We start from the raw sequence: 16686 nt of genomic DNA, 5'->3' as shown, positions 1-16686 counted from the left end.
GGACAAGCTGGGTTTGGGTTACATTTTTGTATATTAAGTGTAAATGGAGACAATGAAAGTACTCTTACAAGAAGTACCCTTTTTACACTTTAATATTAAATAATTTAATTGTTCAAACACTTACCACAGCTTGAATCTGAATATTCCGACCGAGTCTCAGCAATCTCTTCTCCGAAGTTAGAGCCAGGGGTGTGAGGACACATTTCAGGAGGGGACTGTGATGAAAACATGCTGAACTTAGATGTGTGGATGTAGAGAGGGGAATGGCCTTCACTGCTTAGGGGTGACCCTTCCATTGCCCTGTGAAAACAAGTCATAAAACAGGTTTATAGGCTGAATATACAGCGGTATTTCCTACCAAGTAAACTTTTGAAGGCTAACTCCAGCCAAAACAGTTTTACAGAATGGGTAGATAAGGAAGGGTTACAAGACTTTGTATTGCTTTCTGTGACCTTTTGGATATTTTCCCTTCCTTTCCCATCTCCGTGACAACATTGTCACTAGGTAGGAAGTGAATGGCTTTCTCTACTGGGGGCACAGGCATTATTACATTTTGTATTGCTATAGCATGCCTCTTAAGAGAGATTTAACCTATTGCCATGTCCAGAATGATAGCTTTGGGGCAGGAAGTGGGAGAATTCCCCCCAACAAGCACACAGCAGGAGGTGGGAAAAACCCTTCAGCAGGCACACAGCAAGCAGTAAAAACATGACAGAAGTTCTATCCTGTCCTCAACCTAATCAAACAAAAACCGGTTTTAGCTGAGGTTGCATTGCAAGAATATGCCAACTAACCCAAAGTAGCCAATTAAAATGATAGTTTATGGTTATAAGTGCACTAAAATAGTAAAAGCCTAAATTCAGCACAGCATTATTATTTGCATTGTATTGATAAAACGGAACTAAACCCTTCTATCCTTTACATCCAAAGATGGTGCTAACTTAGTATCCATTTAGAGCTGCAGTTGCCATGGTGCTGCATGTGACCAGCAATGACAACAGCAATTTGAGGGTTTAAGGCTGGGTTCACACCTAGGCGTATTGAATATGCGCGTTTGTCGCGTGTTTCGCTGTAAAAAAAACACGCAACAAACGCCCGTTTCCGAGGGCTACTTGGCTGTATCCCAATGGAAACGCGAAACCAAAACGCCCCAAAGAAGTACATGTACTTCTTTGGGCGTAGGCCGTTTTGTATCACGTTTGGACGGGCGGAAATACGGCAAGGTGTGAACCAGACCCATTGAATACAATGGGATTTAGATGTTTGAGCGTTTTGTAGAGCGTCCGTCGAGCGTTGAACGTGCTACAAAACGTTCAGGTGTAAACCAGGCCTTAAAGTTCAGTTGAAAGCGGACATAAGCACACTAGCAACTGTGACAGTTATTACCAGAAGCATGCCTTGAATGCAGCCATTTTGGGAAACCATTAAATAAGTGCATTTAGTTCCACTTTAAGTAGGTCTGCATGCTTACCTGTTAACAATGCTGTTGAGTTTGCTAGCCTGCGGTACTGCCGAGTCATCAGTGTTCCCATTAAGCTTAGATGATGTCTGAATGTCCAGGTTTTCAGACTTGACTGGCTGCTGATAGGATGATTGAGATGTGTAGAACTGTGGAGACAGGTTTCCCATTTCACTTTGAGTGGCACAACCTTCTTTTTCATTCTGGTTGAGGGAATTAAGCAACTTGTATTTTTTCCAGTTGCAAGCTTTCGGGTCAGTGACTGATTTAGACACTGGAGAACCAGATCCCTGTGAAATGCGGGCATTCTTACTGCTGCTGGATTCTGTAGGAGAATTAGGCTGGCAATCTGACTTCTGAGGGCTTTGAGGACTTACAAGACCCTTACGACTGCCAGGAGAGTTTGTTGGTTTAAAGTGCTGAGTGATTTCATCCTCTGAGAATGTCCGCTCTTCATCTTTCCCTTTGTCACAGCTGTAGTATGGACTGCTTCTAACAGAGGGACCAGCAGACCGAGAGGCTGCCAGGACATTATAGTGAGAGTCACTATGAGCGTCTTCTAATGCTGCCTCCTTTGGAGAGTAGACATTGTGGCACATATTTACAGATATATCCAAGACACCTTTCCTGTGTTCTCCTAGTACAGTCCTTGAATTTTCTCCAGGTAACACACTTTCTTTGGGATACCTGCTGGTTCTCTGCATTTCAGCCATTTGCACATCTCTTGCCTCATCCTCTGGAAATAGGAACCCGTGCACTGGAATGTGACTATATAGAGGGTAGGAGGATGGAGATCCACTGTAAATGTTGGGAATGTAGGACCTTCCATCACAGATGGCCGTGTTACGAACAGATACAGTATTTTCTGGCATCTCACAGTTTCTGTAGGCCATAACATCTGGAGGCAACATCGTTCTGCCTTGCAAGAAATCTTCTCTGGATGGCTTCACAGAACTCACAATATCCTCACTGTCAAAAACACACAAGACCTTTAACTTTCACAGAACTGCATAAGACAATAATTAGCTTTCTTGTACCTTAAAGGGTCAGTCCATCCAAAAGAGCCTTCATTTACAAGCAGAGTCTGGTGGGTTGTATTGGTCACTAGCTTTTTATATCAGTAGTGAAAGCCCTCTACCATAACTTCCAAATACACACCAGCCCACCTTGGAGTCCTACTCCTTATGCTTCAACAGCAACATTCCCATGCCGCTTCTTGTATTCTACCCAATAAAAATTCCCACATAGATCTACAGATCTGGGAAATCAAGGGCAGACCTCCTGACCATGGTCCCCGAGACACATAAGAAGCAGTTAAGTGATTTAAGAGACTAAAAGGTCTAACAAACAAATCAGATATATCAGTTTGGGTGGACTGACACATTTAAAAAAACAGTTCAGGAAAGAACAAAAAGAAAACGCAAAATCAGTAAAATGAAAGAAAAAAAATACCTGGACTTGAGGAACCTTTGACAGGTGTCTACAACATGTTCCATTTGTAGGTAAAGTGCAGTGCTCATAACTGCCATGATGCTGCTCTCTCTCAAACTAAGCCGAGAAGTGTACATAAACTCCAGCAGGACTCGAAACCCCTCTGCGCTGATTTCTGGATCAAGGTTTATGATGTTCATGTTGCACTTCATCTGGTCAGTGAAGATTGTATAAAACAGCCCACTGTAAAAAAAAATAACAGTTTTGAGATCTGCATTTTCGAATACAACGTATGCAGTTTACACATTTGCCCTGCTTTGCTTCTTTTTCCTGCACTGCTATGAAGACACATGGGAAAACAGCATAAAAGTTCAAGGCATCCTATGCATTTTTTTCTTTTTTCTGTAGTCTCCTTTCTGTGCTGAATAGCTGTGTACGGGGTCAGGAGGTTAATGACATCAAAGGGTATTGCATATTTTTTTCTTTTTTTTAAGAGTTGAACAAAAGGTCAGTTCAAAATTTGTATTATCCCACCACATATGCTTTTTGCAGTTTATATTGATGCAATGCTCTGCCAGCCTTTACTCCCATAGATCAGAAACATACTACGGTAGCAGACCAATTGGCTTTCACCTGACCTGACTCTATAGTATAGGGGACTGTGGTAGGTTTATTAGATTTTAAGGTCCTTTGAGTGAATGGCTTTCTGTTAAGCATTCTGGAAAAGTGTCTGCACTTTGTGTGTGATATTTGTTTCGTCGTATCCAAAGCTTAGCAATTGTTTGGGCCAGCTGTCTGGATACTAGGTCTGATTTGCTCAAGACCCTTTACCATAGAAATTTTCTGTTTTTTGTTAACATGGTAGGTCACCAGGTCTTTCCTCAATCCTCTCCATTTACACAGGCTTGGGACTGGCTGCAGAATGTGATAACACATGTGCATAGCCAATTTGTACACATACTAGGGCCAATTTAAACAGGAACAAATTAAGTGCTTACCACTGACTCACTGTGCTGTCAATCTGCACTATATAAATAAATACAACAGGAAAATAAACAGTAGGTCAAAAAAACATGCTGCTTCAAACCCAATAACTGCCATGCTGAAAAACTGACAAGCTCCATTCTTACCTGCAAGCCATGAGGACTGTCTTGTGGGCTCGAAAGTGCTCCCTGTTCACAACAATTATCACATCTGTCAGAATGTCCCTACTTCGGAGACGGTTCAGATTCAGGAGAACGTCACTGGCATGTCGAGTGAACTGAATACAGCTGTCAGTTGCCGATGTCATTTTGCCCCAATCCTAAGACATTCGAAAAAAATAGTTAAGTGCAGAAAAGATAATACCTGGAATCCTTTTCAAGTTTAGGCACTTAGGAGAATGCTTTGGCACTTGTGTTACATCGCAAACAAGTTTCAACTTCCACTTTTAGCGGTTTGTGTTATTTGTGGATCAGTGAATCTCCAGCAGTTATGAAAGTGATGCAACGTGCAGGTGCAACTCCCACTGCTTAGAAATAAAAAGACAAAAACAGACACTTACCCCAAATCTCACTTCACAATTCAAATTTCTCTTTGATGGCTAAAAAAAGAACAAAAAACAATATTCAGTATGCTAGAAGAAAAGAAAAAAAAAGGACAAATACTTGACAAAAAAGCAAAACATTTCTAGTAGTTGTAGGCCTAGAGAGCCTCAAATGGTCCTTCAAAAGAGGTGTCTAAATCTTCTATGCAATTGAAAACCTGCGATAGATAGATAGATAGATAGATAGATAGATAGATAGATAGATACACACAGTCTTGTGGAATTAGGGATACCATTGTCACATTCTATACATGGAGGCTACTTACTGTTCAGAACAACATTGAAACCCTAAAGAAGAAACAAACTGTAGATTGCAACCTACGCAGCAATCTCAAGATTAATCCATGGTCTAAGCAGAAGAGGTTAACCTTATTTATCCTATATGGGTTAACACAACAATGTGACTTAAAGCAGGAGGTGTGAGTCGTTAATCTTCCTCTTCTTTGGAACTTTGAAAGTTAGCATTTCCCCATACTGTGGTTTCTTCCTTTTCCTGCACACACACCTTCACTTACCTCACAACCCAAATGGCCAAAGAAGGATGCTTGCAAGAAAAATGTATTTTCAACTGAATTCTGAGACTGATGCAAGGCTCCCTGGCTGGTTTTCATGAAGAGTTACAAAAATGCTGTTGCAAATATATATCTCTATAGGTTGAACTAGATGGACTTGTGTCTTTTTTCAACCTGACTATGTAACTATGGGGGTCTATTCACAAAGCTGCCGAGGGTAGCCGAGTGAATGACCGATCAGAAGTGAAGTGAGCCGAACACTGTTCGGCTATTCACTTCAGGCTGGTACGGCTGATTTCAGCCGTACATCGGCTGAAATCACCCGTACATCGGCTTGCTTCGTGTGGCTTCGGATCAGCCGAACATGCTCAGCATGTTCGGCTGACCCGAAGTGCAAAAGGAGTTCGACTCAGCCGATCCAACATTAGCTCGACTGAGCCGCTCCGCCGTGATCGGGAGCTGTACGGGCTATTGTGAATAGCCCGTACAGCACCCCCTCGGTTCTCCTGAACCGAAGGGGTCCTGGGGCCAAAGCTAGCCGAAGGATCAGCTGAAGCTACGGCCAGATCCTTCGGCAGCTTTGTGAATAGACCCCTATGTAATTTAGATCATATGCCAAAGCCATTGCATTGTACTTCAAGAGGTATTACTGTGGGCATACTTCACCCAGCTGGTACTTCACAAGAAACTACTAAAAGGGTCCTAGTTTGGCTGATTTCAACATAGGATACAAGAATCCTACTGCACCCTGAAGATCCTAAACCATTTGTACATTAAGCATTTTGTTCCACGTGTTCTTTTTTTTTTAAAGAGAATCAAAGGGCCACATTTGGCCGGCCACCAAATTGTAAGGCAAATTTAAAGGTATGCATGTTTTACTTATTTGTATACAATCAGTATAACAATCCAGTGTGATTGAGACATTTACATTATAGCATTGTGCTAAAGGCTCAGTATCTGTGCATTTAGCGCACTCTATCTCATAGCACTCGCCACTCCATGCTAGGTGCTCTCAATGGCCCCCCCAGCGTACCTTCCAGCAGACATAAGCATGCATTGCACTGCTGTGCGGTGGAAAAAAATGCATGCATATCAACGCAATTGTATTATTGCATTGTAGCACAACCTCTGGTAGGTGCGTTGTGGTGCCATTTAGAATGACTGTCAAGGCAATGCACTGGCATGCCCAGAATGTAGAGCACTGTGCATTAGCATGCCCTAAACGCACAGATACTGTGCCTTCAGGCCAGCGTCACACCGAGGTGATCTGGGATGGCCGCGCGGTCACGGAGTCGCACGCCACCGCTGATCGCGCCATTATTTTCTAATGGCAATCGAGTCACGCCAGGCAGATCGCGTGGTTTCCCGCCGCAATTCTGCCCATGCAATCGATCGCATGGGCCCTCGCATCGCTATAGTATGAACCAGCCCTTAATGTTTTCCAAATAATAACAAATAAGTGGTGGACAAATCAAAAAGGAATTCAGGAGGCAGCTTCATTGACAACAACAATTATAGAAAAAGATAGATAGGATAGATAGATAGGATAGATAGATAGGATAGATAGATAGGATAGATAGATAGGATAGATAGATAGGATAGATAGGATAGATAGGATAGATAGGATAGATTTTATGAAAACACAAAACCCCCTATATTCCCATATGTACATCACTAGCCAGATTCACAAAAAGCCAAAAGTAAAAGGTGTGGAATTTTCATGGAGATAAAAGCACAATTCCTCATGTAATAAGCTGTATTCTGACTATGGTTGTCTGTTCCACTATCCTCGGTATGTCCGGGGTTAATAAACCATGAAACTGTACTCACGACACAACAAAACCACCGTCACTTTTCCACAGAAATACAAAATTACGCCCCCGTGGTTTCACTCACTTTTTTGGCACCTTTACTTTCAAACAAACATGATCGGTAAGGCAGACACATTATAAGTCCACCTTTCTCTATCTAGACATTAACTCTTTCTACGCCAGCCGACAAGTGTTTTAATTGTAACTTTAAAAGAAGCAATCGTTCCAGGTACGAGAGATCACCCAAAGCACATTACCTGACACATGAGAAGCTGATGACAGTCTCCTGCACACATGGGTTTGCTGGTAGAGCATTAACTGAAATGTATCCAGTGTTAACACTACCTGCCCACAGATGCTATACATTAAGATTGTTTTCAGCAGAGGAAAAGGGGTGGACATTCCAGCCATATTATTCTGGGAAGTCTTTGACTCAGACCAGGATTACTTCATCAAATGAACTCCGCTAGAGTAAACTTTCCTGGAAAGCCAACCTAGGACAGGCTTCCCACAGTGTGCATGTATGTATGCATATATCAACAATTCCATGTTTTTTTATAGAAGGCAAAGTAAAACACCATATAGTGCCAATAAGCCAATACACAGACTGCACAGACTGCACTTAGAAATCAAGAAAAAGGTCAATTGTAGTAACCCATAGCAACAGTGTAGAATACTGAATACTTATTGATGTGTGTGCATTATTATTTTTTTGTAAAAGCTGGACTATGCCTATAATGAGGCTCCAAATGAGCAAATGAGTCCACCGCAACCTTCGTCTCAAAGGAACCCTTGAAATATTTTTTTAGATTTTTGGGAGACCCTGCTAAAAAAAAAAAAAAATCGGGTTTGTGGGAAAATGCCTCTTACATTGTCAAGCAGCTGGCTATACCCATTGGCATTGGCCTCATAATTCTGCAGACAACATTCAATGGGATGTCAATCAGCCACAGTTCAAGAAATTCCACAGAACGCTGTTTGAGAATGACTGCTGTAAACCCTCATTATTCTATTCAAAGCTAAAAAAAAATGTTCTGGCTGGAGTTCTACTTAATTGCCGTCATTTTTGTAAAAGACTAATTCTACGTGTTTATGCATGTTTCACTCGGCTGTTCACATATAGCAGTACAGTACACATGGGTATCTGCTTCCAGCAATTAACATTGGCCAGACCAGTAAACATTGATATCTGGCCACTATGCATATGTTATACAAAAGAAAAACGTATGTGTTATAAGTCTAGGTTTTAAAAGCAAACAAACAAACAGCAACAGTTGTTTATCCAAGCAGACATTGCATGCAGAATATACATGTGTCAGAATACTAAGATACCTTTCAAATGCTGTTTGGATGCTCAGGACATCTGAAGCAAACCATATTAGCTTAAAAGGAGAACTATGGGGTCAGTGTTTTTCCCCATAGTTCTCCTTAGGGTAACGGGAGGACACAAACTAGCGTCCTCCCGTTACCCTAAGCTCAGTATACCGCGAGCTGTAGCTCGCGGTATACTGAGACGCCGGAGCGGATCCCGACTTAGACGACGGGATCCGCCCAGCTGTGTGAGTGACAGCTGGCTCTGTCCAGCTGTGTGAGTGACAGCTGGCTCTGTCCAGCCCTGAATCCAGCCCCCCCTCCTGTCACGGCAGAGAGCTGTGACAGGATCGAGAGGTGAGCGAACCCGGTATGTGTTCGCTCACCTCCCGATCTACTGAGCCGACCTGTGACAGTCTCATTGTCACAGGTCGGCTAGAACTATGAGGTGAGTGAAAAGCACTCACCTCATAGTTCTCCTTTAAAGTGATATTAAAATCTAAAAGTTTGTACGCTAATTCAAATGCTGATTAAATCACTTGCAATGGATGCTCCTTCTTGATGTAAAAATTTTAGTTTCCTGCAGAAAAAGCTGGTCCCCTGAGCACTGGCCCGGATAAGGGTGGCTCATTTCCCTATTATATCCTATTGAGCCATCCTAATGTGTGCTAGTAAGCTGTGTCTCCAAATACACAGCAAGGCAAGAGATTCCCCTTACAGTGTCCTGCTCCTCCCCTTCCGCAAGCTAGTAGATGAACAGTTGTTGGAGACTGCTTTGCCCTTTGTGATCTTGTACTGGACAGAAAGATCAGGGAAGCGGAGCAGAGAGAGTTGGAGCTGTTTGGAAACATGATGACTGTACGTGCTTGGGCAAAAATGTCAACAAATACTTTTCAGGGCAATGTATATTTATTTGATCTTGATTCATTATTGAAAAAAAGATTGAAAGTTAAATACTACTATAAATAAGCAAAAAAAAAAAAATCAGCAATGTTCTTTATATTTTATGATATTGTAGTCTGTTCTTTAAGATTACAGTACTCAAGCCAAGTCTTTAAAATGAACATTCACCACTAGATGGCGATAAAAGAATGGTTAAACTTGATGATGTTACAGGCTGGAACATGCTGCTTAGTTTTCCCCATGCCTATTATGAACACTAAGCTCTAAAACCAGAAAATAAAACTGACGGACAGTACGTCTTTGATTTTGCTATATTAAATAAACAACTTGACTCTGGATGTTACCAAGCTGAATAGTTCTCTGCAGTATTCAGAGTTGCTGATAATATGCAACTAAAAAAAGGTCTCTCTCTAATAATAGAAATTTAGATAAAAGGGGACAGACACTAGGTTTTGCACTGCGGATTACTTGGCCAAAGCTGCACACATTTAACAATGAGGAGATTTCTGCATCATCATAACCAGCACTTCTAATGCTCATTTAAAATATGTCTAATGCAATTCTTGAAGAGGATATTTACCTAATTGAATGTCTCCTGAAGCAGGTTACTTTTAAGGCATGACAACTGTCAAGGCTGCCAGTGTGCTTATTTCAGCTCTCATCTGGTGTCTTAGGTGATCACACGTGCAGCAGGGTGACAACTGCAATCCAAATAGAGGCTAAGATTGCGCCTTGTTTGGCTGTATGGGGTAGGAGGTGGTAGTTCCACTTTAAGTAATCGGTCACAATTAGAGGGTTGCAAACTCAATGATAATGGAAAAAATAATAATTGGTGTATAAAATATTGTTAACTACAGGGACTTAAAACTGCTCTGCCAGCTTTATATGTACGCCATAGAAGATCCATCAGATACTGGAGAAAAAAAAAAAGGCTTCTTCGGTTTATAATGCATATCATACTGATCATATTTACTCATATCTACACCGTTAGCTACAGATACTTTCAAGCTTGGTATGGTTTCAGTGATGGGCATCTACAAAGTCTCTAAGAAAGTGTAGGTGGCAAATCTTTCTAATGGAAGCACTGGAGATTAGAAAGCAGAGTGGGATGTGTGATATCACTCTGTGTAATGTTGGTTTCATTATGAATAAAGAGGGTTGCATGCACTTAACAGGCAGACACACTGAGCTCTTCTTTTCACAGTAATCAGTCTGGCCCTGCTAAGGTTGCAGCACTAAACTCCTGAACCTCTAATATTATAAATGTGCCAGTAAAAAAAAAAAAAACATGTAATAACCCCAAAAGAAAAAAAGGAGAACCCGTCAAAGTAAGAGTTAAAGCAGAAATCATTCAAGACATGTAGACACTGTTCATCCCACCCAGACACTTAGGAAAGGAACGGTTTACTTGATCTAAATCAGGTGGGAAAAAAGTTGAATTTGAATTTGTTCTTCATAGGGAGAAGATAGAATGGCCAATTCTCCTAGTTTGCTTTCCAGCTGAGAATCACTTTCAAACTCATTGGGTTAATTATTTAAAAATACACAAGCCGCCCGGGATTTGTGACAGACAGCGAGATCTCCCTGCAATGTTACTCATTCCTTATTTAACCGACAACATGTAACAGTAACAGTATCAGAGAAGTGCAAGTTCCAAGGGTTACACTCCGAGCAAGACCTGGTAGGACAGCGCGCAACCGGTTAACACCTCTTGCCAAACAGCCATGCACAGCCAAGAGGAATTAAATGAAGGAACAAGTGCAGGACACCTTATTGGAAGGTATGTCGTTTGCTTTGAGTGCACAGGAACGAATAATACAATGCCTCTATTGTAGGAAGGCAGACATTATTCTCAGTCAATAAATAGCGCAAAAAACAAACAAAAACTGTTATTTTTCCATAAAATTTTTAAAATCTGAAGAAAAATAAACCAAAAAAAGCAATTATAAAAAGTTTTATTAAATACCTTTTTTTTTTTAAAACACAAAATGTAAACGTGTTTCTTGAAATGTACATCTAATCATAATGAAGCACACAGAAATATATTTAAAAAATAGTACTGACTAAAAAAAACAATAAGCGGAAACTGTCCGCTATATATGTATTTATAGATAGAGGTCTCGGTAGCCATTGCCCTGTAGTTTTACACATTGGTACTGATGCCCAATGACAACTTCGATGATACGAGTGCAGACTAAAACCTTGCTGTGCTGTGCATCTGTAGCACGGCTTTGACTAATGTAGTGGAAACCATAAAGAACATACTTTTCAGGATTAGAAATGTCACCGATAAAACTCTCATATTTACACAGACATTCTTGAAATTGATGTGTGCATTCTTGTGCAGCACACAATTTCAGTTCCCACCGGTCTCCAGAAGGTGAAATGACACGGGAGGCCACCGGGTGGCGCCAGTCCCCCTCTTTTCACATTCTGGCACGCAGATTCCATTATGGCCCAAAAAGTTGTTTTGGGATAAACACTCTCACACGGCCGCTCTTGTGTTTTGGCTTTCCTCGCTTTAAAAAAAGAAACTTTTTTTTTTTTATGGCGTTTTGAATCTTGACACAACATGTGATTTTGTTTTTTTCCAAGTCACCCTGGCTCCAGAAGCTTGGCTGGGAAATAACAGTGTTCAAGTAAATGGCTTGTAGAGCTGGCAAGGAGCTGCCTTGGAATGCATTAGCTAGTAGCACTGTGAAGAGACACCTCCTTTGTAATATAACCTGAGCGGGCTCGCTGAAAGTGCCAAAGACATTCCAAGCCTCCCAGGGATGACAGAAAGGAGATTTCTATTATGGGGACAGCTAACCTATACTTTCTCACTCTTTTATGGCTTGTGCCACCCAACTGGATACCACAGAGTACAACACAAATCAATGGCACAGAGGCAGAGTCTTCCAGTACGTGACACGTAGCCCTGTGCAAAGCATATGGTAGCCCAGTGTCAAGACATCACCTATCACTACCATGGCATAGTATTCCTATAAAGCCCAACTCAACTCTCAGGTTTAATCAGCTACATACATTCCAGGTGCCTCAAGACAAAAGCTGTTCAATGTCTTTCCATTCTAAAGCAGCTACAGTCTGAGAAGAAAGACCTCTCCCCTGCCAGCAGCTGCACATGAAACCCTAGCTCTCTGTGGGGAAACAGAGGTCTCTCTGCAGAGGTCCAACACAGCCCTACTAAGTCACATCAATAGCTCTGCAATCAGCAAAGCTAATGCACCATGTTAAGAGAGCTCTGGTCTGGTCCATAAGGGGCATGTCAGACCTCTGCAGAGTGACCACTGCTTCCACACAAAGAGCAAAGGTCCTGCTTTACAGCATTCTAGCAGGAGACAGGCTTTTCTACTGAGGCTGCTCTCTAAAGTAAATTAAAGTTTAAAGAGTTATATCTTATAAATGCATCCAATTACCTTAACTATTAGCAAAAATGGATGGTAATTGTGTATCACTGGGCTGTAGATCCTCAAATCATCTCTGAATTGGTGCTGACACTGTCCTTCCTTCTGGAGGGTGGTTACTTTTGTTCCCATGGTCCCTGTGTATGTTGTAAAGTAGTCACCACTCCAAGCTCACTCCTGTGATGGACTACAATCTCAGTACAAATTAGTAATCAGATACTTTCAAGCTTGGTATGGTTTCAGTGATGGGCATCTACAAAGTCTCTAAGAAAGTGTAGGTGGCAAATCTTTCTAATGGAAGCACTGGAGATTAGAAAGCAGAGTGGGATGTGTGATATCACTCTGTGTAATGTTGGTTTCATTATGAATAAAGAGGGTTGCATGCACTTAACAGGCAGACACACTGAGCTCTTCTTTTCACAGTAATCAGTCTGGCCCTGCTAAGGTTGCAGCACTAAACTCCTGAACCTCTAATATTATAAATGTGCCAGTAAAAAAAAAAAAAACATGTAATAACCCCAAAAGAAAAAAAGGAGAACCCGTCAAAGTAAGAGTTAAAGCAGAAATCATTCAAGACATGTAGACACTGTTCATCCCACCCAGACACTTAGGAAAGGAACGGTTTACTTGATCTAAATCAGGTGGGAAAAAAGTTGAATTTGAATTTGTTCTTCATAGGGAGAAGATAGAATGGCCAATTCTCCTAGTTTGCTTTCCAGCTGAGAATCACTTTCAAACTCATTGGGTTAATTATTTAAAAATACACAAGCCGCCCGGGATTTGTGACAGACAGCGAGATCTCCCTGCAATGTTACTCATTCCTTATTTAACCGACAACATGTAACAGTAACAGTATCAGAGAAGTGCAAGTTCCAAGGGTTACACTCCGAGCAAGACCTGGTAGGACAGCGCGCAACCGGTTAACACCTCTTGCCAAACAGCCATGCACAGCCAAGAGGAATTAAATGAAGGAACAAGTGCAGGACACCTTATTGGAAGGTATGTCGTTTGCTTTGAGTGCACAGGAACGAATAATACAATGCCTCTATTGTAGGAAGGCAGACATTATTCTCAGTCAATAAATAGCGCAAAAAACAAACAAAAACTGTTATTTTTCCATAAAATTTTTAAAATCTGAAGAAAAATAAACCAAAAAAAGCAATTATAAAAAGTTTTATTAAATACCTTTTTTTTTTTAAAACACAAAATGTAAACGTGTTTCTTGAAATGTACATCTAATCATAATGAAGCACACAGAAATATATTTAAAAAATAGTACTGACTAAAAAAAACAATAAGCGGAAACTGTCCGCTATATATGTATTTATAGATAGAGGTCTCGGTAGCCATTGCCCTGTAGTTTTACACATTGGTACTGATGCCCAATGACAACTTCGATGATACGAGTGCAGACTAAAACCTTGCTGTGCTGTGCATCTGTAGCACGGCTTTGACTAATGTAGTGGAAACCATAAAGAACATACTTTTCAGGATTAGAAATGTCACCGATAAAACTCTCATATTTACACAGACATTCTTGAAATTGATGTGTGCATTCTTGTGCAGCACACAATTTCAGTTCCCACCGGTCTCCAGAAGGTGAAATGACACGGGAGGCCACCGGGTGGCGCCAGTCCCCCTCTTTTCACATTCTGGCACGCAGATTCCATTATGGCCCAAAAAGTTGTTTTGGGATAAACACTCTCACACGGCCGCTCTTGTGTTTTGGCTTTCCTCGCTTTAAAAAAAGAAACTTTTTTTTTTTTATGGCGTTTTGAATCTTGACACAACATGTGATTTTGTTTTTTTCCAAGTCACCCTGGCTCCAGAAGCTTGGCTGGGAAATAACAGTGTTCAAGTAAATGGCTTGTAGAGCTGGCAAGGAGCTGCCTTGGAATGCATTAGCTAGTAGCACTGTGAAGAGACACCTCCTTTGTAATATAACCTGAGCGGGCTCGCTGAAAGTGCCAAAGACATTCCAAGCCTCCCAGGGATGACAGAAAGGAGATTTCTATTATGGGGACAGCTAACCTATACTTTCTCACTCTTTTATGGCTTGTGCCACCCAACTGGATACCACAGAGTACAACACAAATCAATGGCACAGAGGCAGAGTCTTCCAGTACGTGACACGTAGCCCTGTGCAAAGCATATGGTAGCCCAGTGTCAAGACATCACCTATCACTACCATGGCATAGTATTCCTATAAAGCCCAACTCAACTCTCAGGTTTAATCAGCTACATACATTCCAGGTGCCTCAAGACAAAAGCTGTTCAATGTCTTTCCATTCTAAAGCAGCTACAGTCTGAGAAGAAAGACCTCTCCCCTGCCAGCAGCTGCACATGAAACCCTAGCTCTCTGTGGGGAAACAGAGGTCTCTCTGCAGAGGTCCAACACAGCCCTACTAAGTCACATCAATAGCTCTGCAATCAGCAAAGCTAATGCACCATGTTAAGAGAGCTCTGGTCTGGTCCATAAGGGGCATGTCAGACCTCTGCAGAGTGACCACTGCTTCCACACAAAGAGCAAAGGTCCTGCTTTACAGCATTCTAGCAGGAGACAGGCTTTTCTACTGAGGCTGCTCTCTAAAGTAAATTAAAGTTTAAAGAGTTATATCTTATAAATGCATCCAATTACCTTAACTATTAGCAAAAATGGATGGTAATTGTGTATCACTGGGCTGTAGATCCTCAAATCATCTCTGAATTGGTGCTGACACTGTCCTTCCTTCTGGAGGGTGGTTACTTTTGTTCCCATGGTCCCTGTGTATGTTGTAAAGTAGTCACCACTCCAAGCTCACTCCTGTGATGGACTACAATCTCAGTACAAATTAGTAAACTAAACATGATTGTAGTCCATCCCAGGAGTGAGCTTGGAGTGGTGACTACTTTACAACACACACAGGGACCATGGGGAACAAAAGTAACCACCCTCCAGAAGGAAGGACAGTGTCAGCACCAATTCAGAGATGATTTGGGGATATACAGTTGTGTGATACACAAATAAGATACATTTATGTTACTAGTTAAAGGTACTTGAATGCATTTATAAGATTGAACTCCTGAGTGTAGTGTTACTTTAACTGTAAGTCTTTGCGCACCTTTAGTTTCCATGCGGCTTGAACGTATTTTGCTTATTTAATGGGGGCGTTAAATTGGACTTGAACCCCATTCTATCAGAAAACTCCACGAAGCAGCCGTATGAAAACAAGAGCAGACAAGATGGGTTACATGCCTGACTGATGGCAGCATTTTTAGGCGCTCTACAAAGATGAAACTTGAGCAAAGGTTAAAAATCCATTCGTGCCTTACAGCCAGTGCAGAGGAATGCGAAACCTCAAGTTAACCTCTCTGGAGCCACAGGGGGAATGAAAAGCAGTTTTCGGCTTTAACAGCTTCCCTGGCACCGGTGAGGACCCGGGCAGAGTGTTTGTTGGGGAGGTGAGTGTAGTTCAGGTGATTCCAGCTCTGTGGCTTTCCTTTCACACTGGAAAAGGCGAAAAACAAGCAGCGTGGCTCTAAATTTAGCGAGTCGCTGGGGACTTGTAGGCAGGCTGCCATTCCCCGCTGTGACCGGCAGGGGTCGCCCCAGCCTCAGCCATCTCCCCAACATATGTTATTTACCATTTTTTTGGGCAGCGTTCCACCGCTGGGCTGGAGTCTCACACAGGACCCATTACTGACGTGTGGAAACCAAGCTCCGAATTGTACACAGCCCGAAAACTCCCTTCTGGATCCCATACACCATCACCTTCACTGCGGACCCCCTATGAAATGACATTTGGGGGTCTGCACCCCAAAACTGGTCATCTGGAACCCAGACTGTGACAACTCCAGGTCTCCCGTGTTTAGATTCTTGTGGAATCAGGCAATTTATAATAAGTAATGGGCAATGTGACAATTAGATTGCTCATGTATGTCTTAAATGACATGTTCACTTAGATTCCCTTTTTTTCACTATGCCAATATACACCCGGGGCCACTATAATAAAGAATACAATCGCTGCGCTATTATACAACGCCTTCATCGATCGCGATTATGCAACCCCCGACCCTTGGCCGTGTGTGTGCACAGACATAGATGGCACGGCTCCCCCGATACCTCCAGGAATAGCGTGTGGACCCGAGCCAACAACTTCACTTTGGGATGCTGATTTACGAGGCTCCCCGCCTGTGCCAAGTTCCTTCATAGTAAACAGAGAACAAATAGCAGCAATGCACCGACAGCGAGCTGAGAACCCCCCCCCCCCGGCAATATGTATGGAGG

The 16686-nt window shown here is 42.0% G+C and overlaps 1 protein-coding gene across 3 annotated transcripts in view; it reads right to left on the bottom strand.

The window, feature by feature from the left end:
• The window catches only part of BCL6 (B-cell CLL/lymphoma 6), a 23421-nt gene that overhangs the window by 4781 nt on the left and 1954 nt on the right, over window positions 1-16686 (bottom strand). For all 3 annotated transcript variants that reach the window (XM_018576403.1, XM_018576401.1, XM_018576402.1), the window contains exons 2-6: window positions 4434-4472; window positions 4021-4193; window positions 2912-3133; window positions 1472-2428; window positions 125-300 (exon numbers count right to left, since the gene is read on the bottom strand). In XM_018576403.1, coding sequence (XP_018431905.1) covers window positions 125-300; window positions 1472-2428; window positions 2912-3133; window positions 4021-4193; window positions 4434-4472 — 1567 coding nt within the window. The remainder of the gene's footprint in view (window positions 1-124; window positions 301-1471; window positions 2429-2911; window positions 3134-4020; window positions 4194-4433; window positions 4473-16686) is intronic.

This window comes from Nanorana parkeri, unplaced genomic scaffold (assembly GCF_000935625.1).
Source record: "Nanorana parkeri isolate BGI_ZX_2015 unplaced genomic scaffold, ASM93562v1 scaffold66, whole genome shotgun sequence".
Classification (NCBI taxonomy): domain Eukaryota; kingdom Metazoa; phylum Chordata; class Amphibia; order Anura; family Dicroglossidae; genus Nanorana; species Nanorana parkeri.
The sequence above is the reverse complement of the archived record's forward strand: the minus strand, read 5'-3'. Positions and strand labels throughout refer to the sequence as shown.